The sequence below is a fragment of the Ambystoma mexicanum genome, chromosome 1p, assembly GCF_040938575.1.
Source record: "Ambystoma mexicanum isolate Mex_15411 chromosome 1p, UKY_AmexF1_1, whole genome shotgun sequence".
NCBI classification, from domain to species: domain Eukaryota; kingdom Metazoa; phylum Chordata; class Amphibia; order Caudata; family Ambystomatidae; genus Ambystoma; species Ambystoma mexicanum.
In genome coordinates, this window is record NC_090921.1 from 141,314,369 (window position 1) to 141,336,448 (window position 22,080).

The 22,080-nt window shown below is 45.4% G+C and overlaps 1 protein-coding gene across 4 annotated transcripts in view; it reads left to right on the top strand.

The window, feature by feature from the left end:
• FBXO24 (F-box protein 24) overlaps window positions 1-22,080 on the top strand; it is a 1,263,390-nt gene that overhangs the window by 521,046 nt on the left and 720,264 nt on the right. For all 4 annotated transcript variants that reach the window (XM_069645164.1, XM_069645169.1, XM_069645177.1 and 1 more), the window contains exon 5: window positions 2,458-2,701. In XM_069645164.1, coding sequence (XP_069501265.1) covers window positions 2,458-2,701 — 244 coding nt within the window. The remainder of the gene's footprint in view (window positions 1-2,457; window positions 2,702-22,080) is intronic.

Here is a 22,080-nt window from a genome sequence, read left to right on the forward strand (position 1 = left end):
ATATGCAATAAAGTCTTTATGTAAAATTCAGCATCCAGAGAAATCTGCTGCCTTGAGAGTGCCCTGGTAAACAATACAGTTACAATACAATATAAAGCGTTACAGCCTCATAGATGACGTTTTCTATATAGTCTACAAGTTACATTCGGATTGGTGAGGTAATGGGTCCTAGTATAGCGCTGTAGAGGCAGGCTCCATCAGATTGGCTGACAGCTTGGCAGGTTGGTTGGCATCACGTGGTTCAGCTGGGCTGGTCCGTGCAGGGTGAAGATCGTGTTGGGTCCGTGAGAGGCGGCTGGTACTGTCTAACTGATCTACACAATATCACAAGGCATGCAATAAATACCAACCCATAAACTGAACCTTTGATATTAAGTGAGGCCCATAAATTGTACACCCTTGTTTACATTATCCTGCTTTAGATCATTGGCGAGGTAAAAGGCGTGGGGGTCCCACCCTCCAAGTGACTTGTTGGGTTGTGATATTAACAATTGTTGGGTCGGGCACTTCAGAGGGAGAGGGGATGGATTGACATGTTAGTTTAGGACAGGATATATAGTGACTGGAGCTTGGTTTTTATTGGGGACACGCTAGGTGGCCAGCAAGGAAGGGTCACACTTCTGCTACATCAAAGTTAGGCTTAGAGGGGCACAGGGTCACAGGGTTGACCAGGCAGTAACTTTCCAACAGTGGTGGTGAGAGGTGCAGAAGCGGGTTTGTTGAGATAGATGGGCCACACGTCATGATTCGGCCCGGTCACACGCAGGGCAGTGATCTCAGAGGAAGGATGAAAACAATACACTGTTTGCTTGCAACAATTTGCACCAGAGCATCTGTGAGAAATGGGCTTGGGTGGCACAGGCACGGGAGGAAAAAGGTGAAGCTGTCAGTGCTTGCTGTGCACGTTGCTGCTGAGGAGAGAGAAGGCTTCACAGATACCAGAATGCGGCCTAGCCAAAGATGGAGTCTGGGGTACACAAAATGGAGTCCAAATGTATCTTGCAATAGACCCATCTCTATGCGTGTCAGGGACTAGTCCACTGAGGCCACAGAAGGGCAAGGAAGGCGTCCCTCCACCAGTGCAAGAGCAGGGTGGAAAACCAACCCCCTTCTTCCTTACCATGGCAAAGCGGCTGCTGTTGCCTTCCAAAAGTATGTCACATGGGAAACCATCGCCAAGGCGGCTACGTGGGCTTCCCCATCAGCTTTTTGCAAGCATTACTGCTTGGACCTCCAGGGCCGATGCCCAATTTGGCCATGCTGTTCTTAAAAACCTATTTCAGTAAGGAGTTTCCATCGACCCGTATTAACTGTGAGGAGTGCTCGGGAATCTCCCACAAGTATGGAGGAAATGGTACGGGATGTAGGAGTATAACAAAGTTACTCACTGTAGTGACTACCTTACTCCTAGTCCATAGTCCCCTTTCCTCCATATTATTGCCCACCGTCACCTCTAATAAGTATCCTCTATTATTGTTTAAATGGTCTCAGACCTGGCGATAGAAAAGGACTGAAGGGCGATGCACAGGACAAAATATTTCAAATGTTTTATGTTTTTAGAAAAGTGCTGCGGTCCTGTCCCGATGGATGGAATGTCCCACAAGTAGGAGGAAAGGGTACTATGGACTAGGAGTAAGGTAGTCACTACGGTGAGTAACTTTGTTATTCATTCCCATGTTCCCTCCCTGTTGCCCTGTGGGCACTTTAAAACACAATTTACTTGATGTATAACCGCCTTACACATGCAAATAAATAAATAAATACAACCCTTAAACCGTCTTTGTGTTTTTTCTTGAGGCCACCTGTAACAATACAAATATCTTCATGATACATAGTGCCAGGATGATGTGTGGTCTGCTATGGCAAACGGTTCTTTTCAACTAAAGAGTGGGTGTTTTTTCTTTGTTCATTTAAATGTTTGTTGAATGTTTCTGCAAATTGACCTAATTACATTGTTATGATAATATGATTTATAAAGCAAATGAAATCTCAGTTTCTTTTTAACCAATGCATAAACAGTAAGGGTTGACCGTGGTTTACTGTGTGCATATATTTTGCACTGGACGGGAAGACTTATGTTTTCTAAGTTAGCTGCTGCAGCTTTGCAAGATGGATGCTTCTACTTTCTAAAATGCTGCTACACCTTTCCAAAATGGCTGTTTCGGTTTTTCTAGATGGTGTCTTCCTTTGGGTGTAGGCTTCTAGAGTTTTTATCATTTTAGTCCAGTTGTGTAATTAGTTAATCTTTCATCTAGGCATGGGTGAAAAGAGCCTATTTCTCTAGTTGCAAAACATGTTCTCTTCTTTAAGTTCTCCCAGGCCCAGCACTCTAAAACAAGATTAGGAAATACAAATAAAGTGCTTACAACAGTCATCCATTGAAGGTGTGTCACCCTCGTTATGACTTGCAGACTACTTCTCCGACTGTCCCTGACTGTTGCTCTTTACCGTTTACAGTTTGCCAGCGACCCCAGGAATGACACAATCTACAGGAAATACCTATATGTGTTGGCCACCAGAGAACAGGCGCCAATTCTGACCCGTGATTCCCATGGTGTCCAGCAGGCCTGTGACTGCGTGGAGGTCTACTTGCAATCCAGTGGGCAGAGGGTCTTCAAGATGACCTTTCATTCCTCCATGAAGTTCAAGCAGATCCTACTGGTTGGTCAGGAGACTGAGCGGTCGCTGCTGCTATTGACAGGTATATACAGGTACAGCGATCCCTACAGTATTTAATGTTTTTTCATAGTGCTGAAAGCAATGCCGTGGTGACAGTGGGATGAGATTTATAAAGTTTGGTGCTATAGAATGAGTGCAATGTGATGTAATGTACGATTTCTAATCTGTGAGCATGGCCCATACATGGCCACTTCCTTACATGTTGTGACTGGGCATCTGTATTCTGTACACAGGTACAGTGGTTTAGGAGGAAGGGATATTGGACAGATGTCCCCTAGAGTTCCTGGAGTGCCTGAATATTTAAGGGATAATCAAGAACGTTATAATTAGAATCTGGTAATGAAATAATCCCTTGATAATTTGAGGGCGTTCTTACCGGTTTGCATGTAATAGTTGATGGGTGGACGTTCTCTTTCTTGTGTAATGATTTTCTGAAGAACACAGAAGGTCTTCTCTGGTACCTTCCACCAGCATATAGAAGCAAGGTCCAAACCTGTGGGGACCCAATTTCAGGGCTGTGAGGTTACAGAGGCCGGCCAGTGATGCTCCAGCCCCAGAGCTTTGAAGATACAATCTTTGAACTACTTGAGAAAAAAAATGGCAGTTCTGTGAGGAAACTATAGTTGTGAAGGAGAACTTGTCTAGTAATAACCAAGTCCTAGCCCTCTGATAATTTGTATTAGTATGTTAGGCATTGGGCAGTGTTAGGTACGTTAGAACTTAACATGCATTCATTACCCTTATCATCGGTCTGCACTTCTGAAACTCATGCTACCACACCACAATTATCATCTAATAATATAATGGGTCCTATTGATGACATGAATGTGGCACCAACACCCTCATATTCACTTCAATGGGCTCTGTTAAACACGCACTCTTTAGTGAAACATGCAGTAGAAGTGGCTGACTTTATCATACAAGCCAAAGTGGACTTTTTAACCATTACTGAGAGATGACTTCATGTGGATGCACAGCACTCCTTACAACCAGCAACTCCATCTGGCTTCCTGTCCCTACAGTTTGACTGTGTCACCAATAGGGGTGGGGTATTGGCCCTTATCTTTAGGCAAGACCATGTCCCGCTCTTTGATCACTGCAAGGCTCTACTACTGAAACATAATATTGATTCAAATGCAACTCTGAGTCTATGATTACTATATAAACACCAATGATAACACCCAGGTCCGAGGAGCAATTAGTAGCTTTTTTGGGTAGTGTCGCTAAACAGCAATCTGCACTCTCGATTTTGGGCTAATGATCCCTCAGATTAAGAGGCTATATTTCTATTGGAGACACTTCAAGCCTTATATTCTGTCCAGCATGTTGACCGGCCTACTCATATAGGTGGTAATACGCTGGACTAGGTCCTATCTAAGAACCTAAAGTTATCTCCTATATCTGTAGATGAATGTATCTGGTCTGATCAAAATGATCTATTCTTTGAGATACATTTGAACAGTTTATCTAATTGAAAACACCAACCTACTAAATCGCCTGGCCTTACTAGGAATTGTCGGAATGTGACTCATGAGGCGTTTAAGGAACTGGTTATTCCACTTCTCCCCTCTCTCGAAGAAAACATTTCTCTTGAAGAATGTGTATCCCCCTCTAGACAGGCTATGAACCATGCCTTTGATGTACTGGCACCTCTAAAGCCCACACATCAGAAGAAGTTGGGTGGCTCTAATACATGGTTTACTTCTGTGGTTATCGATGCCAGAATGGCCATACGCAAATTGTAACATATCTGGCACAAACATCCCTCTGACCTCAATCTTTTTGCATACAAACAGGCAGTTAAAACTTTCAAGACCTCAATCTTCAAAGCAAAAGAGACCAATCTAAATGCCAGAATTTGATCGGCTAAGGAATTGTTTTCTATTTTTCTATTTTACAGGAGCTTAAGGGGAGCACTGCTGCTCCCCTTATGACTATGGACAATGATTGGTGTCAGAGCATTCATGATGGCTTCTCAGAGAAAAAAACAGAAAAACATACAAGATCAATAAAAATCATTGAATATTGCTGCATATATAATACCCTCTTTTGATAATAGATTTGACTCAGAGACCATGTTGTTTACTTTCAAAGAATTATCGGAAGAGGACGTTTTGGATGTGGTGCATAAACTAAAACCAACTTCATGACATGGGGACATCTTTCCAGCATCATTATTAAGGACTTTATCTCGAACTTAGCTCCTTGAGTTATCAGGTTTGTTAATCGATCCTTTCAAGAAGCTTTTGTCCCACATAATATTAAGGAGGCATGGGTCACACCATTACTGAAAAAAGCGAACCTGGATCCCACAGAGGTCGGCAACTATAGGCCCATTACAAATGTTCCATTTGTACTAAAAATCTTGGACAAAATTGCGTACAATCATTATCAAATGTTTGTAGAGCACCAGGACATTCTTGCGATAGAGCAGTCTGATTTCTGTCATAATCAGAGGGCAGAGACTTTCCTGTTGGACCTGAAATCTAATATTGCCGGCATTATTGAGGATGGAAAAGTGGCACTGCTTCTGCTTTTAGATCTTTCGCCCGCATTTGATTTAATGGACCATGGCCTTTTGGCAGACAGATTGACCAAGGTTGGCAAATGTACCTCCCTTGCCACCTCCTGGTTTTGGATGTGGTGCATAAACTAAAACCGACTTCATGACATGGGGACATCTTTCCAGCATCATTATTAAGGACTTTATCTTGAACTTAGCTCCTTGGGTTATCAAGTTCGTTAATCGATCCTTTCAAGAAGCTTTTGTCCCAGATAATATTAAGGAGGCATGGGTCACACCATTACTGAAAAAAGCGAACCTGGATCCCACAGAGGTCGGCAACTATAGGCCCATTACAAATGTTCCATTTGTACTAAAAATCTTGGACAAAATTGCGTACAATCATTATCAAATGTTTGTAGAGCACCAGGACATTTTTGCGATAGAGCAGTCTGATTTCTGTCATAATCAGAGGGCAGAGACTTTCCTGTTGGACCTGAAATCTAATATTGCCGGCATTATTGAGGATGGAAAAGTGGCACTGCTTCTGCTTTTAGATCTTTCGCCCGCATTTGATTTAATGGACCATGGCCTTTTGGCAGACAGATTGACCAAGGTTGGCAAATGTACCTCCCTTGCCACCTCCTGGTTTAAATCATTTCTTGGTCCCAGAACCATTAACATGGTTAAAGGAAGTGATCAATCCTGTAGGACTTCTCTTAGATGTGGAGTCCCTCAGGGATCCTGTTTGTCAGCTTTGCTCTTTAACATTTTCTCAAGACCTATGTGATCTTCTGTCTGCTTTGGGGGTGCCGTTCGCAAACTAAGCGGACAACACCCAGATTGTGTTGAAGCTATCTGGATCATATTTTAATGACTCCAAATTAACAAGATCTTTTCAGCCATACCATCATGGATGGCTCTGAATTCTTTGGCTCTGAACTACTCTAAAACAGAACTACTTATCTTAGGCACCCAACAAAAATTGAAAAAACTGGACCGTAGGTACAAGAGCTTTACTATTGTAGACCATGTTATCCGAATCTCCAAATTTATTAACACATTGGGAGTCTTTTTTGACTCCCAGCTATCATTAAAAAGCAGGTCAGCCATCTAAAATCACCTGCTCTTATTATGTCCATTTGTTACGGCAGATCCACCCCTTTTTATCTGAGGCAAACTGAGCAATGATTGCTGCTGCAGTCATAAATAGAAAACTGGACTACTGCAATAGTCTGTTGGTAGGGACCTCCCAGACTAACATTAGAAAATTGCAGATAAGTCAGAATAGCGCCGTACACGCGGTCTGTGGGCTAAAACGTCTTGCCCACATCACTGAGGGCCGGAGGAGATTGTACTGGCTTCCGGTCAAACAAAGGATTCAGTTTAAGGGCCTAGTTATGTTCTTTAAATGCCTCCGGGATGAGGCGCCACCCTATCCGACTACAAGAATAAATAGGACCCTTTTTAGACTTGCTCCACGCTCTAACAACACCACCAGACTTAGCCAACCACGAGTTAACCTCAAGAAAATTGGAGCAGCAAATCTTTTAATTTTTGTTTGGGCCCCAGCTCTGTGGAACATATTTCCCTCAGTTCGTATGTAGAGTGCTTCAACTACCCTCTTAAAAAAACACTTTAAGACCTCCCTTTTTGACAAAAAACTTGGCTAATGTGCTTGAGCTCCTCTTGTTCTATGTATCTGTTTCCTGTTGTTCCTTTGATGTTCCGTCTCTGTGAGCGCCCTGACACCTTCGGGTAGTGGTGCTATACAAAAATAATATAGATGGATATATACGTGTGTTTGGGATGTGGATGCAATAATATCTTTCGTGCTTTCAGTATAGTAAATACCTGTTAGCCTATATGCCATGAAGCAAACAAAATGCATTCACGATGAATGACGTAAGAAAGTATACACATTCCCAACCACCATCACAAGCACTATTTGATGCAGAGGGCCCTCCCTCCTATGCACTAAGAATGACTTAAATATATCATAGGAGGCCAATTCACATCCTAAGCTCATACTGACCTTATCAGTAATGGCAACACTCTTTCTTGCAGAGGTAGGCACACTCATTCATTTTCAAGCACCAACATTCGCTCTAAGACATATGTAGACACCAGGTTTCTACATTTTGAAAATCCAATTTTTCAGCCAATTCCAGCTATAACACCTCTCCAGAGTGAATCCTATGAGCCTTACTTTTAGTTTTTTAGGGTTCCGGGGTCTGCACTTGGAGTGCCTATATTGTGCTGAAACAATATATGCACCAAATACGTAGAAAAGAAAGTTGGTACTTCTGGTGCGATCCTCAGAGAAAATGATAGTCAATGGTGTTAAGAATTCAATTTATTCCATATATTTTTTCATACATTCATCATCCTTCTGACATTGGTTCATCTCCCAATTTATTCCATGTATTTTTTCATACATTCATCATCCTTCTGACATTGGTTAATCTCCCAAAACGTGTTTCCCCATAGCTTTGGCTATGGTTCTTCAGGAGAGATTTCCTTATTATTTTTTTCCTCCTTTTTTGCACAATCTTGTTAGGTGTTATGGGTTGTTTGTTTTCATCCTTCACTTATACAAGAAAATTCCAAGTTATATTCTGATATCCTTATTATTTTTCCCCTCCTTTTTTGCACAATCTTGTTAGGTGTTATAGGTTATTTGTTTTTATCCTTCACTTATACGAGAAAATTCCAAGTTATATTCTGATATCTTATGCTTTAGTTGGTGCTGATCCATCCACAAGGTACGATTGCCTTGATTCCTCCACGATTCTGGATCTACCAGGTTTCTACATATTTGCACATCCACATGTACTCATCCACATTACAATTGCTGCCATGACTACCCTCCGACAATAGGCATCCCAATTGACCATACTGATTGACCATACTGTGAGGAACTCACAGTGACAACAAGTAAGACAGAAACAAGTGATCACAGTTCAAAGGTGTTTATTGAACAATGAAATGTGGTATGCAGGTTGGAAAAACGCCTAATCTATACGTAACTCTAAGATGGAATGAACATCAACCATCGAATGAAAAATAAGACAGTCTCTAAGTAGTGTTGTGTCAAATCAAAAGGGCCTATACTAAGAAACGTATTGCCAAACCTCACAACTAATACAAAAAGCGGTGTGAAATAGTTCTCAAGAAAAGAGGGAAGTGTTCTCAAATAATATGTCAGGATGCGATAGCCTGGGTCTCGCTTCCCCATGTTTTAGACGCAAGGTAAGATGGGAGCTTGGAGCATAGTCAGTCTCGGGCTTCTCCAGCACGAGACGACAGTTCCAATGGCAGTATTCAGGACCGTCGATGATCAAGTCCCGTTCCCTTAGAAAGTCTCTTGCCTTTGGGTCCGGCGTGTTGAGATAACAAAAACAAAAGTTCCTTTAAAAAATGAAAGTTTGTTTACAAAGTTCAAAGAGTGTGATGGATTCACCCCTGGGTCTCCCTCTTCTGCGCTAACCCTTTTGTATCGTACTTCACAATATATCACAGTTCAGATAGGGTGACGGATTCACCCCTGTGTCCCCCTCTTCTGGGCTGACCCTTCTCATTTGTAATCCACAGTTCCGTTCTTGAAGTTTGGATGGTAGCTTTACCCCTGGATCTCCCTCTGCCGATCTCGGACCTCTCTTGACTGTCAGTACTCGGGTGATAACTTCACCCCTGTATCTCCCTCCGCCGGGCTCAAACCTATCTTGACTGCTCGTATTTGGATGATAGCTTCATCTCTGGCATCCCTCTTCCAGGTTAACTCTTGCCGTCTCTTTAACTCCTGGATGTCGGGGTGACGACTTTTCACCCTTGGATCCCCCTGTGCTGGGCTCTGACCCCTCTCGAATCTTAGTCTCCCCTCATCAGGTTTACTGTGACTCTTAATTGGGGTGATAGTGGCTTACCCCTGGGTCCCCCTCTTCTGGGAGCTGACCCCTCTTTAATTTTAATGTTCTCTTTTATACCATTAAAAGGTTTCGGAATTCACTTCCCTTTCGAATGGATTGTGTCCTCCAATGTATTTCTCATCTTTGATATTGTCGTTCAGCTTCAGCTGCATCGGAAAAAAAATCCCGGCAGAGGGCGCAGTGCGTTGATGGCGTTGAGTCGATGTCCCTCGAAGGCCTCCGTGGAGGCGGACGTCATCGGGTGTACAAGTAGCACGCGGCGCCCGTTGTCCTCAGTTCAGTTTTTCCGCAAAACGCGTTGCTTCGGAGACTCAGCGTGCCTCGTCACTGATTTCTACTGCGTAGTAATTTGTTCTTTGGAAAAAGCTTTGAAGATGTCTTCATCATCGACCCCGACTACCCCTCGTTCGGGCTTTAAGAAGTGCAAGGAATGCAGTTCGAAGATTTCCATCACAGACCCGCATCGATCCTGCCTATGGTGTTTGGGAGATAGCCCTGTGAGAGAGGAAGGGGAAATTGCAGGTGCATTACAAGGGAATATAATAATAACAATAAGTAAAGTAACGGCCAGCAGGTGGCAAGTGCTAAGGTGTCAAGTGCTGGTAGTAGGACTGTAGGGATACAGAAACAGTCTCCAAGTGAGGGGGTTGCCAGGCAGGCAGTGCAGGTGTGTGTGACTGGCAGGGAAGGTACCTGGGCCCAAGATCAGAGGGTGGCCAGGTAACCAATGCAGTTCCAGATTCGGCTAGTAGGTCAGCAGGGCAGAGGAGGAGAAAAAGCTGAAGCAAAGAGAAAGGTTTTGAGGTGCTTCCGGAACCAGAAATGGTTCTCCTCAAGTTTCATGGTGGCTGTTTCAGAGGGAAGCCCCAGCCGAAGGAAGAGATCTACCGCCAACTTGTTGCTTGGAGAAGCGACTGACCCTGAGGGAGTTGGAGGCGGATGAGCAAAGAGTTCGAGAAGGAAGATATTTAGGAAGAGAGAGTTGAAGGTATTGAGGCCCCAGGCCCCAGAAGACCTTGTGGACAATGCAAAGGATTTTGAACTTAATCCTCACAGCCACTGGGAGCCAGTGCAGAGATTTCAGTCCTGGAGAAATACAATCCCTGGGCTTGAGGCCAAGGATAAGCCTCGAAGTCCTGTTCTGGATGAGTTGCAGAGGGCGGAGAGTAGAGGAACGCAGATTTAGAAAGAGGCTGTTGCAATAGTCCAGCCTAGAGAGAACCAGAGCTCTGGAGACAGTGAGCTTCTGGGGGAAGGAGAGGAAAGGAAGAATACCTCTGAGGAGGTGCAGCTGGTAGTATGACTTCTTAGAGACATCAGAGATGTGAGGAGCGAAGGAGAGTGTTGATTCGAAGATGACCCCAAGGTTTTTAGCCTCGCAGGTGGGAGCAGGAAGAGGGCCAAGAGAGGCCAGCCAGAGAGCGACAGGAAAGGTGGGAGCATTTGTGCCGATGAGGAGAATCTCAGTCTTACTGGCATTAAGGCAGAGGTCGTTGGCGGCACACCATTCCTAGATAGCAGACACTCAGTGATGAGAGACGGAGAAGAGGTGGCCGAGGGTAGCCTGAAAATGAGCTGAGTGTCATCCGCATAGCACCGAAAGTTGGGGCAGAGAGCGGCAATGCGTTGAGCAAGAAGTGCCAGGTATTGATTGAACAGCCAGGGAGAGAAGTTAGACCCCTGGGGGACGCCACAGGTAGAGAAAAAGATAGCGGAGAGGAAGGATCCCAGTTTGACCTAGGAGGGTCGGTCAGAGAGGAAAGAGGTCAGGCAGGCCAGGGCCTGACCGGTGATACCCAGGTTATCACAGAGACATTTGAGCAGGATGGCATGGTTGAACGTGTCAAAGGCAGAAGAGAGATCAAGCAAGAAGAGGACACAGGAGGTGTTGGAATCAAGGTTGGAGAGCAGGTCTTCACGGATGTTCAGGAGAGCAGTTTCCGTGCTCTGGCAGCTCTGAAGCCAGACTGATGGTCATGAAGACAACCAATAGATTCAGTGTGGAGATTAAGCTGGGAGATGGCCAGCTTTTCTAGGAGTTTGCCCATGAAGGGAGTGATGGAGATTGGGCAATAGTTAGCCGGGCAGAAGGTGTCGGCCGAGGGTTTCTTAAGAGGGGGGTGCACAAGGGAGTGCTTCAGGGGGGATGGGAAGACTCCAGTGGCGAAGGAGTGGTTGCAGAAGTCAGCCAGGGCAGGCGCCAGGGAGTCGATGTGGTCCTTGATGGTTTTGAAGGAACAGGGGTGAACCAGTTTTGACAAGACTTTCATAGATCAGACTTGTCAAGAAAACTTGTCTGTGGAGAATAGGGGAAAGGCAGAGAAGGAGGCAGGAGAGGTGGCTACAGAAGGGCCAGAGGAAGAGCAGGGAGTAGAGGGAGGGGGGAGGAGGAGAGTAAGTCAGGATGTCCTGGGTTTTAGAGATGAAGCGAGAAGCTAGTGCCGTGCAGAGGGCCTGGGAAGGGACAGGAAAGGTAGAGACTGCGGCAGGATTGGCCAGTTCCTTGCAGATTTTAAAGAGTTCAGCCAAGTTGTTAGATGCCGCAGAGACGCAGGCTTGGATATGAGATCTCTTCTTGGTGAGGACAGAGAGCCAGTATTGCCTTTGGAGCAGGCGGCAGGCCAGTTTGTCAGAGGATGTACATGTAGCACGCCATTTCCTCTCCCCCACCCTGCACTTGCGTTTAAGGGTGACAAGGTCTGAGTCGTACCAGGAGTTTCACTTGGCTTTGGGCTTCATGCGGATTCTCATGACAGGGGCAAGAGAGGAAGGAAGTGATCTGACCAGGTGGCCAATAGATAGGCCGATAGATAGTAGCCACAGTAAGGGAATGGCTAGGGGAGAGAGAGAGCATGCAGACAAGGCATACGAAAGAGGAGTAGGCCTGCGTAGGAATGACAGAGGCAGGAGTCCACTTGGGGAAGATCAGGGCTACACCCCCACTGGAGCGGTTGGACCTGGGCGCGGAGAGGATCTTGTAGCCATCAGGGAGGAGCGTGCCAAAGCTTGAGACACAGCTGGCCGTGAACCATGTCTCGGTGAGACCGAGGACATCAAGGTCAAGGTCCTCCAGGAGGCGGCAGATGTCAGAGGAGTGTTTTACAGCTGAGAAAGAGTTAAGAGTGGCAATAAGGAGAAGGTTGCCGTCCTTGAAGGACTTCCGGGGAGCAGTACAAATCAGTGGTACTCCCTGCGGAGGTGTAGAAGAAGGAGGAGGAGCGGGCAAAGTAGCCAAGGAGGAGGAAGCAGGGGGAGGCGAGGAAGCCGTGGAGGGGGAGAGGGGACAGCAGGAGAAGTAAGGAAATTGATGAGGCGGAGAAAGCGTCTATCGAAGAGGAGGAGGTTGGGCTGAGGGCCTTGGACCAGGACAGTGCCATTCACATAAACCTTAATGATGCCCTTAGAGGAGTGGAAGGAGGAGGGCATCCCACCGTGGGCCACCATTAATAGGAGAAGAAGAGAAAGGAGAGAGCACAGAGACCATATGAATGGTCCATAGGTCTGGCAAGGGAACAACAAAGAGGATGTTGCTAAAAGTTTGCCTGAAGGACGCACTGGTATAGATGTCAGCGATAGGGAAGCCTGGGTTGGAGACCAGGATGTCCTTTTTAAACTTCATACCAGATTTAGTGAGGAGGGCAGGGTGGTCGATAGAGAAGCAGTTAGAAAAGATAGGAGAGACAGAGAGCACCATAGAGTAGAAGGGGAGAGAAGAGAGGGGGAAGGGATAGGGAAGGGGCGAACACTAGGGAAGGAGGCAGGGTGCAAGCAGACAGGCGAGAGGCGAGACGGTTGAGCAGTTGGGCAAGACGACGACACTCAGAATTAAAGAACTATCACAATGCACATTTTAAAACAGGAGAAAAACACACTTAAGTTTGAGAATCCTGGATAGAGGGAGAAAGGCCTAGGTTTCACAATGCAATTTTAAATACCAATACAGTGCAAAATGATTTTTAAAACAGGTGAAAACACGGCCAGGTATGTGAGTCTGCTCGGTGGACAGGAGTAAGCAGGGAAGCCTGCTGGACTAATCTGGAAGGTGACTGCCAACTGGCGTTCCCTGCGGACACCTGCAGACACAACTAGGAGCCACCTCTAAGGGAGTCACCCTTTGCCTAGGGGCCCTTAGCTGCAGGGACTGCCGGGCAGTAGGCTGCCAGGAAGGTCAGTTAAGACCAGGTGGGCACCCAATCGGGGGGGGGGTGAGGCGGGAGGGAGTGGGACCTAGGAAGTGGATGCAAGGGGACGAGGGAGGGAATAAAAGCGCTTGCGGCACCAACAGTAACTGAAGAAACAAACACAAAACACACAATGGAGGCCCTGAGGAGCGGGTCAAGTTCTTACCGCAGGATGTTAATGAAGGCCCAGGAACAGAACAGCTCACACCCGCGTTGCCAGGCTAAGGAGGACCTCATTGGCACACTACATAATGCTAGTGGTCTAGATACATCGCCAGAGACTGAATTTGGCAAACCTGACCCGGACGAGCATGCTGATTCTTGTAACCGGCATATGATGACAAAGGTAGTAGACCTTTTAAGATGTGCTAGACCACCAGCTCAATTTATTCAGGATGATCTAATGGACATCCTAGGTCAAGGTCCGCCTTCTGACCTAATTTTACCCTTCCACGTGGCCTTGCAAAATAGGGTGACCAAGAATTGGCAGTCCCCGTATTCTATCCCAGCCGTGGATAAGTCCTTACTAGAAAATACTGCCCTTCAAATAGCAACCCCGGCTATCTGTCCAAACACTCCACTCCAGAGAGTTTGGTGGTCCAGGTAGCCATAGCTACACTTGACAAAGTGACGTACCCTACCATCCCTCCGGATAGGGACAACAAGCGTGTGAATGGATGGGCACGCAAGGTATTTTTAGCAGGGAGTATGACCCTAAAATCGGCCAACTCCACATGTGCCTTAGCCACCTTTTCGTACACTCTATGGGAGTGCATCTCCATGGCGGCGGAGCACACACCAGAAGGGTAGGAAAAGCAGGGATTCCTAGCTATCGTTAGAGATGGCAAGGAGGCCAATGTGTGAATCCCTTCAGTCTGGTTCGGACACTGCAGACAGCATCAGCAGGTCCATTGCTGTTAGCACGGTTATGCGCAGGTTTGCATGGTTGTGGAAGTCAGGTTTCGCACCAGATGTGCAGTCCCCGTCTTCTCAATATGCCTTTTGACGGGTCCACTTTTTCGACGAGAGCCTTGAGAGGTTGTAGACCTCAAAGGCGGTTGCCAGAACTTTAGGGGCCGCTGTTAGGCACCCTCAGCCTTTTTTATTCATCAGGACAATCTTGGAGGGGCCGATCCTATCGTTACTACTCCTCATTTGGAAAGGCAAGAGGAATGGTCAGTCAAAGAGGCCAAAGAAAAATCCCTCATGGTGGACGAGGTAAGAGTGCAAAGCCAACTCCACCTACAGCTTCTTTGCCATCAGCAGCTGCAGCAACTGCCGCAAAACCACTATGAAGACTTGCGTCATGGAACACCAGTGGGGGGAAGACTATCCCAGCATCTGCAAGAATGGCGAGACATTACTTCAGATGCCTGGGCTCTGGAAACAATAGCCTAAGGTTACTGCTTCCCATTCATAACGCAGCCTCACAACAATCCACCAGGGAAACACTCTTTGAGGATTCCAGATCCGCTCCTTGTGCAGGAGATATTAATCCTGCTGGAGAAAGGTGCTATAGAACCAGTACCTGTAGCGGAGAGGAACATGGGTTGGTATTCCCCATATTTTTTTATCTCCAAGAAAGACGGAGAACTGAGACCCATCTTGGACTTGAGATACTTGAACAAGTTCCCCAGGAAGGACATGTTCAAGATGGTCACTCTTTATCAAATCCTTCAGGCCCTTCAACTTCATGATCAGTGGTGTATTGGACCTTCAGGATGCTTAATATCATGAGCGTTTCCATCCCAAGCACAGAAAGTACCTGAGGTTCGCCATTGGCGGCTCGCACTATCAGTTTCGAGTCCTGCCATTCGGATTGACCTCTGCCGGAGGGGCTTCACCAAACTGATGGTGGCAGGAGGGGGGCATTCATGTCTACCCCTACTTGGACTATTGGCTGATCAGGGCTCGTGCTTCAGAGCAAGCCCTGCATCATCTGAAAGTCACCTGCCACTCCCTTCACAGACTAGACTTCTCCCTCAATTTCAAGAAGTCACAGATGACACCTTCCAAGCAGCTCAAGTACATTGGAGCTGTATTAGACACATCTTTGGGAAAGAGCTTGCCACCCAAGACAAGGGCTCAAGACATTCTTCCGATGGCCTTTAAATTTCTGATTGCCCAGAATCTTCCGGCCTATGATTTTTTAAGGTTGCTCGGCCTCATGGCATCCTGCATTTTTCTGGTGCCAGAAGCCCATCTGAAAATTAGATCCCTTCAATGAGTTCTAAAAACTCAATGGTCCCAGTTCTCAGGAAAGATGACGGACCTACTTCAAGTTCCAAGCAGGTTCGCACAGGATCTTCTGTGGTTGACCTGCGAGAACAATATTCTGAAAGGAGAACATGTTTGGCAGCCATGGCCAGAGATTATGGTAGTGGCGAATGCCTCACTCACGGGGTGGGGAGCCCATGCCAACGATCTGACAGTCAGCAGTCGTTGGTCTCCATCGGAGTCCAAACTACACATCAAACTTTTGGAGCTGAGAGCAATCAGACTAGCGCTGAAGGCCTTCAATTCCAGAGGTGTTATCTTTCCTCTTATCACTGGCACACAAGGGTCTCAAAGTTGGGACCATTAAAGGTTACCTGGCAGCGCTTTCCATCTTCAAGCGCTCTTCGGAAGAGTGTTCCTATTTTAAAATTCCCTTGATAATTCAATTCCTGAAATGGCTCAGAAATGTGTTCCCACCTAAATTGCTCAGAAATGCGTTCCCACCTTCTTCTTTTCAAGTCCCGGTTTGGGACCTTAATCTGGTTCTAAAGTTTTTAATGTGCGCCCCATTTGAGCCTTTCCACGCATGCCCATTGAGGCTGTTAACCTTCAAGACCATTTTATTGGTTGCATTAATATCTTCACGTAGAGTGAGCGAGTTGCATGCACTTTCTTCCAGGCCACCCTATACCATGTTCCACAAGGATAGAGTTGTGTTGAGGGTTAAACCCGCCCTCTTGCCAAAAGTTGTGTCTGATTTCCATCTGAATCCGAAAATCATTCTGCTGGCGTTCTATCCCCCGCCGCATCCCGGTAAAGAGGAGGAAAGGCTCCACAGACTGGACCCTAGAAGAGCTTTACGCTTTTATATTTCTAGGCTCTCCAAACTCACAGTAGATGACCAACTCTTTTTTGGGTATACTGGAAGGAAATTGGGTCAAGCGGTTTCAAAGCAGACCTTTTCAAGATGGATTGTACTTTGCATATCAGAATTCTACAGATTGGCTGGTAAGGACTCGCCGGAAGGCTTGATGGCCCACTCGACCAGGGGTATAGCCTCTACGGCAGCCCTTCAAAGGGACGTCCCTATTAAATCGATTTGTGATGTAGCAAAATGGTCTTCAATGCATACTTTCACAAAGTATTACAATTTAGACGCTTCCCACACTCAGGAAGTTGCCTTTGGTAAGGCAGTACTATATTCAGCTTTGCAAGATACCATCAATCTCAAAATTCTACTCCCTCCACCTAATTCCTTATACTGCTTTGGGAGTCTATCAAAGATGAGTTATACGTTGGAGGACACAATCCATTCGAAGAACAAGTTTACCAGCTGGTAACGTTCTTTCGACTGAATGTTCCTCCAACGTATTCCTCATGGCCCTCCCACCCTACCCTTCTATAGAATTTCCTATGTTGATACTACTTGAGCTCTCGCAGGGCTGCCTATGTCTGCCTAAATTAACAACCAACACAAACAGGAAGAAAAAAACAGAACTGATGCCAACGGGCGCCACGCGTGTTATTTGTACACCCGATGACGTCACCCTCGACGGGGGCCTTCCAGGGACATCGACTCGACGCCATTGACACACTGCGCCCTCTGCCGAAAAAATCTTTTTTCCGATGCAGCCGAAGCTGAAGGACAATATCAAAGATGAGGAATAGGTTGGAGGAACAGCCAGTCGAAAGAACGTTACCAGTTGGTAAGTAACTTGGTCTTCTTTCACAATGCTTGTTGGTCAAAGTCTTTCGATTGTACAGGGATTTTGCTGGGCCCTCTGCATGACCATTTTGACCTATCTCCCTGGCCCACCTACGGCCTTAGGGTATCAGTAGTTTCTCTCATATGGGGCTCGACCAAAGTCTCTTGAGTTAGCATCCACTGTTGCCGCTTTCCCTCTGCAATTGATCTCCCCTTCACACTTTAACAGTTCATTCAAAGTTCATTAGCTTTGATTGGAAACTTGCCATTCCTGCGATTGTCACTCAACACAGCCCAGTTCTTATCAGTTCATCCCTTGACTCATCAGCTGTGATGGACCGCTTAGCTTTTGGCTTCTCTGGAATCAAGGTCAGTACCACGGGCGTGGGAGCTTCCCTCCCTCCTGCTTATCGGCATAAGCTTGCCCTGTGTACCGTTGACACCTGCTGCAGGGCACTTGTGCTAATCTTTGCAGTCTTAGGCTCTGGTCCATGAAGGTTCTGTGGGTCTGGGATGAAAAGGGCAAGGTTTATTCTTTCCTTGCCTCCCTCTCGATTCCTGCCGCCTTTCTCCTACTCTTGAACTGCCGCGTAGTAGCCGTCTTGTCGTGCTGTCTGCTGTATTCACCTTGCTCATACTGGGCTCTCTGGCTCCACCTTTTATCCCTATGGGGAAAGGAAAGGGCCACCAGGTGTGTGTGGTTCAGGTTAATTGCCTGACTTTGTTTGACATAGGAAAAACAGACGAGAGTCAGAAGCTACCCCTGTTCAGAGACACATTTGGAAGTAGGTGCGAGTTGCAGCAGAAATCTAGGTTAAGCAAATACTAGCCAAAAGAACAAAGGTCACAGAATTGGGGAAAGTAAATGCAGAATTCAAACTTTAATTAATATATGGACAGATATCTAAATGTTGCAGGCCTATAACTCAACACAAGACCTTAAAAAACACATGGGCCCATAAGGGTAACAACAATGGTACGTTTTAAATACACATTGTAGTGAGGGTTAGTAACAAAGTTATTTGTGCAGATTCATGTACCACTTAATAATAGTAGTACGCCATTATTGTCGACACATTAAACAGTTGGTGTTTCTGGTTCGGAATGAAAATGGCCCTCAGAAGGTGCTGTATTGTGGTAAATTGTCTAGAGGGACCAAACTGTCATCAGGACGATGTTGATGGAGGAACAGGTAGTGCGAAGTACCTATAGAGATAGATGACATGATGTGTGTCAGGGGTAAGTGACCAAGGGGGAGATTATATTTAAAAGCTGCAGGTCAGAAACCTACCTTGCTATGTCGTCTTGTGAACTTAAATGAATGTTTAAGCAGCTGTGCTTGGTACTGTCGGGATTAGTTGGCTCCTGTAGTGTGTGGAATGTAGGAGAGTGGTACCTTTCTATCTCATATGAATGCATCATATTACAATTGAGCGAAAAATGAAAGGGTACCTGGAATGGATAGTGTGACCAGGAGAAGGAAGGGGGCTGGCTGATAATATCCGCGATGGAATGAATCGCTGCGTAATGATTAGGGTAACAGGATCACCTAAAGAATGAAAAATTGCATAACTCAGAGGTGATTAATCGAAATGGATGTATCATTAGTGTTTATTTACTGGTGGCTATGACCCAGAGCGGCCCCGGTAAAGGAGGGACAGACTGTGCAAGTAGTCACTGTCAGGTATGCTGGAAGGCGGAAGAAAATGTGTGTAGTGCATGAAGTTTAGGACGTGTTAAATCACCGGCATGCATGAGTTATGGCTCCAGAGAAAATATTTCGAGGGCAGAGCCAGTGATATTATTTCATGTTATTACTAGTGACTGTCACTCGGATTGGCCTCAGTGATTTGCAGTTTGAGGCTAGTTTGTGTGATTGCTGTCATGTATTTAAACCGACAATGGCAAAATGGTAGGAACAGAAAAACGTGCCTAATAGCGGTTATGCGTGCGCTCGAGCTACATGCATTTCCCCAAAAAGATATGAGGCAGACTAAACATCTTACCTTGTACAGGGGGCTGGAGAGCTGTGTGAAAGCACTGCGCGTATGCGTGTCACATAGCTTGTGCATTAGGCACAGGCTTTTTGAATGTAGCTTTATTGTACTTGCGAGGATGACATCGGCCGGGAAGACATAGGAAATATCAGAGAGAAGTAGTGTACTGCAGACTCAATGTGGCAATGAAATTGCGAGTTGCGTTGAGAACAATGTTATAGATGCAGGTCTATGCTAAATGAATAATACTCCATATGGTCGGATAGTATGCATTTCAAAAACAAAGCATTGTAGCACAGTAATAATATAGGACATGCAATTTATGTAGTAAAATATACTAATGCTTTGTAAGACACAATGTTTTAACATTTTTGAATAAAGCAGCAGGGTGTGCAGAGTTACATTAAGATGCTGTGTACATCGTGGTTTCAAGAATAGTCACTGTAGTGCTTTGCTATGAACAGTGATATGGACTAGCCATATAGTATGCAAATCAAAACATAGTATTGTAGCACATTCGTAATGCCGGACATGAAAGTCAAAAGTATATACTGATGCATCGGAAGACATAGGGCCTCATTATGACCCGGGCGGTAAGGGATTACCATGATTTTTTGATAAAACCAGCCGATAAAGACGGAGGTATCGTGCTATGGAGTAAGACCCTCTAAGACACAGAAGTTCAAAGACAACTCTCTAACACCAAATTTTACAGACAAATCCAGACCAATCCAACAACAAGGTTGCTCTCAGAGATAGAAAGCCTAATGTGCCACGCCTGGCAGGAAGGATGGATTGACGATGACGAGAAGCTTTTCCTCATCAACTGCACCCCAGTGTTGCCAGCTTTTTACTTGTTACCAAAACCCATAAAAACACACAAATTCCTCCCGGCAGACCCATAGTGGCGGGCATTGGATCTGTCCTTGAACCGCTATCCATCTACATCGATCACTTTCTACAACCTTCCATCAGCCAGATGCGTTCCTACGTCCAAGATACTACATCTACGATCACGAAATTAAACACATTAACCATCTACCAGAATGATTTTCTGGTCACTCTTGACGTAGAATCACGTTATACCAGCGTCCCCCAACGTGAATGCATAGAAGTACTCTCCTCATACCTTGAGAAAAGAACTATTTTGGAACCACCAACAGCCTTCCTCTTCGAATGTATCCGGATTGCCCTCACAGAAAACGACTTTATTTTTGAAAAAACATTTTATCAACAGTGCCATGGAACCAGCATGGGAGCAACATTCGTTCCCGATATAGCCAATCTTTTCATTCTTTTGAGATGAACTCCATCTACGACAACACCAACCCTTTTAAGACCCAAATCGGTTGTTGGGTCCGCTACATTGATGACATCCTAATGATATGGAAAGGTAATGAAACACAACTCCTTGAATTCTTTTCCTGGTTCAACACCCAAGACACATGTATCCAATTCACCATGCAACATGATAAAACATCAATACCTTTTCTCGATCTAACAATCTACAAAACAACTACCAAAACCCTGGCACACACCTTGTACAGGAAACCAACCTCCAAGAATACATTGCTACAATTCCACAGTTTCCACCCAGCAGGTCTAAAAGAGAACTTACCTTTTGGTCAATTTCTCCGCTTGAGACGTAACTGTACCACACGAGAAGATTATGATACTAGTCAAGAACTGTCCATCAGGCTAAAAGCAAGGGGCTATCCTTGATATATCATCCATAGAGCCCGGGTAAGAGCGAAGTATATCAGCAGAGAATCATGTCTCACCCCGACACCACATGAAAATTGCAAAGACAAGATCACCTGCATTACCACCTACACCCCTCTAAGTAACTCAATCAAGAAGACAATTTTTCACCACTGGGTCACTCTACACACAGACTCCTTCAAACCATCTAAACCTCGGTTTGCTTTCAAATGTAGCAGAAATCTGAAAGATTGTCTAGTAAATACCTACATCGAACCAAGCCCACCACTAAATCCACAATCAACACTATGGAACCTACCTCCAGTCATAGGCCATCGTAGATGCGGAGCCTGTTCTGTCTGCTGCCTTACTAATGACCTGAAAACCATTGACCTGAACGGTAAAACCTGGACATTTAACACCTTCACAAATTGCAGAAGCAAATGGACAGTCTATGCAATCCAGTGCCCATGTAAGTTACTATATATAGGCAAAAGTAAACGGGAAATAAGACAGCGGATCTGTGAACATAGATCATGCATCAAAATGCAGTACCTGACAAACCCATGGTGACACATTTTCAGGAAAAGAAACACAGCCATAACGACATCCTTTGGTTCACTCTTCAAAAAGCCAACAACCCATTCAGAGGCGGAAACAGAGACTTAACTCTTTTGCAAACTAGAACAGCAGTGGATTTTTCGTCTAAACTCAGTGAAACTAGGCCTGAATGTATCCATCGAGTGGAATCTCTTTTTCAAATAATCACCTTGTGGTCTTCACATTCACTATAGACAGTAGAAAAGCCCTCTGGCTGAATACACCCCTTTTGACCAGTAGCAGCACTGATAAAATGCCACTGACAGCTGTATTCCTTTATTTTGGAATTCACTGCACATTGCCTTTTCAAATAGACAAAAAGCTTTCAGCAATCAAAAATCCATCATGATTTCTGATCTACATTAATGTGTCAACCTAATCTACATTAATTTGTCAACCTGATCGTTCTATTACGACTGATGCCACACAAGTCTTGTCCATCAATTGCTTGGAATATGTTGCCTCTTGCTATATCACACTATGAAATAAGTTTGCATTAATGCGTCAATAGAGATGGTTTAATACGGGATGGCCAGGCCATATCATCATCAAAGTACTACTAATGACC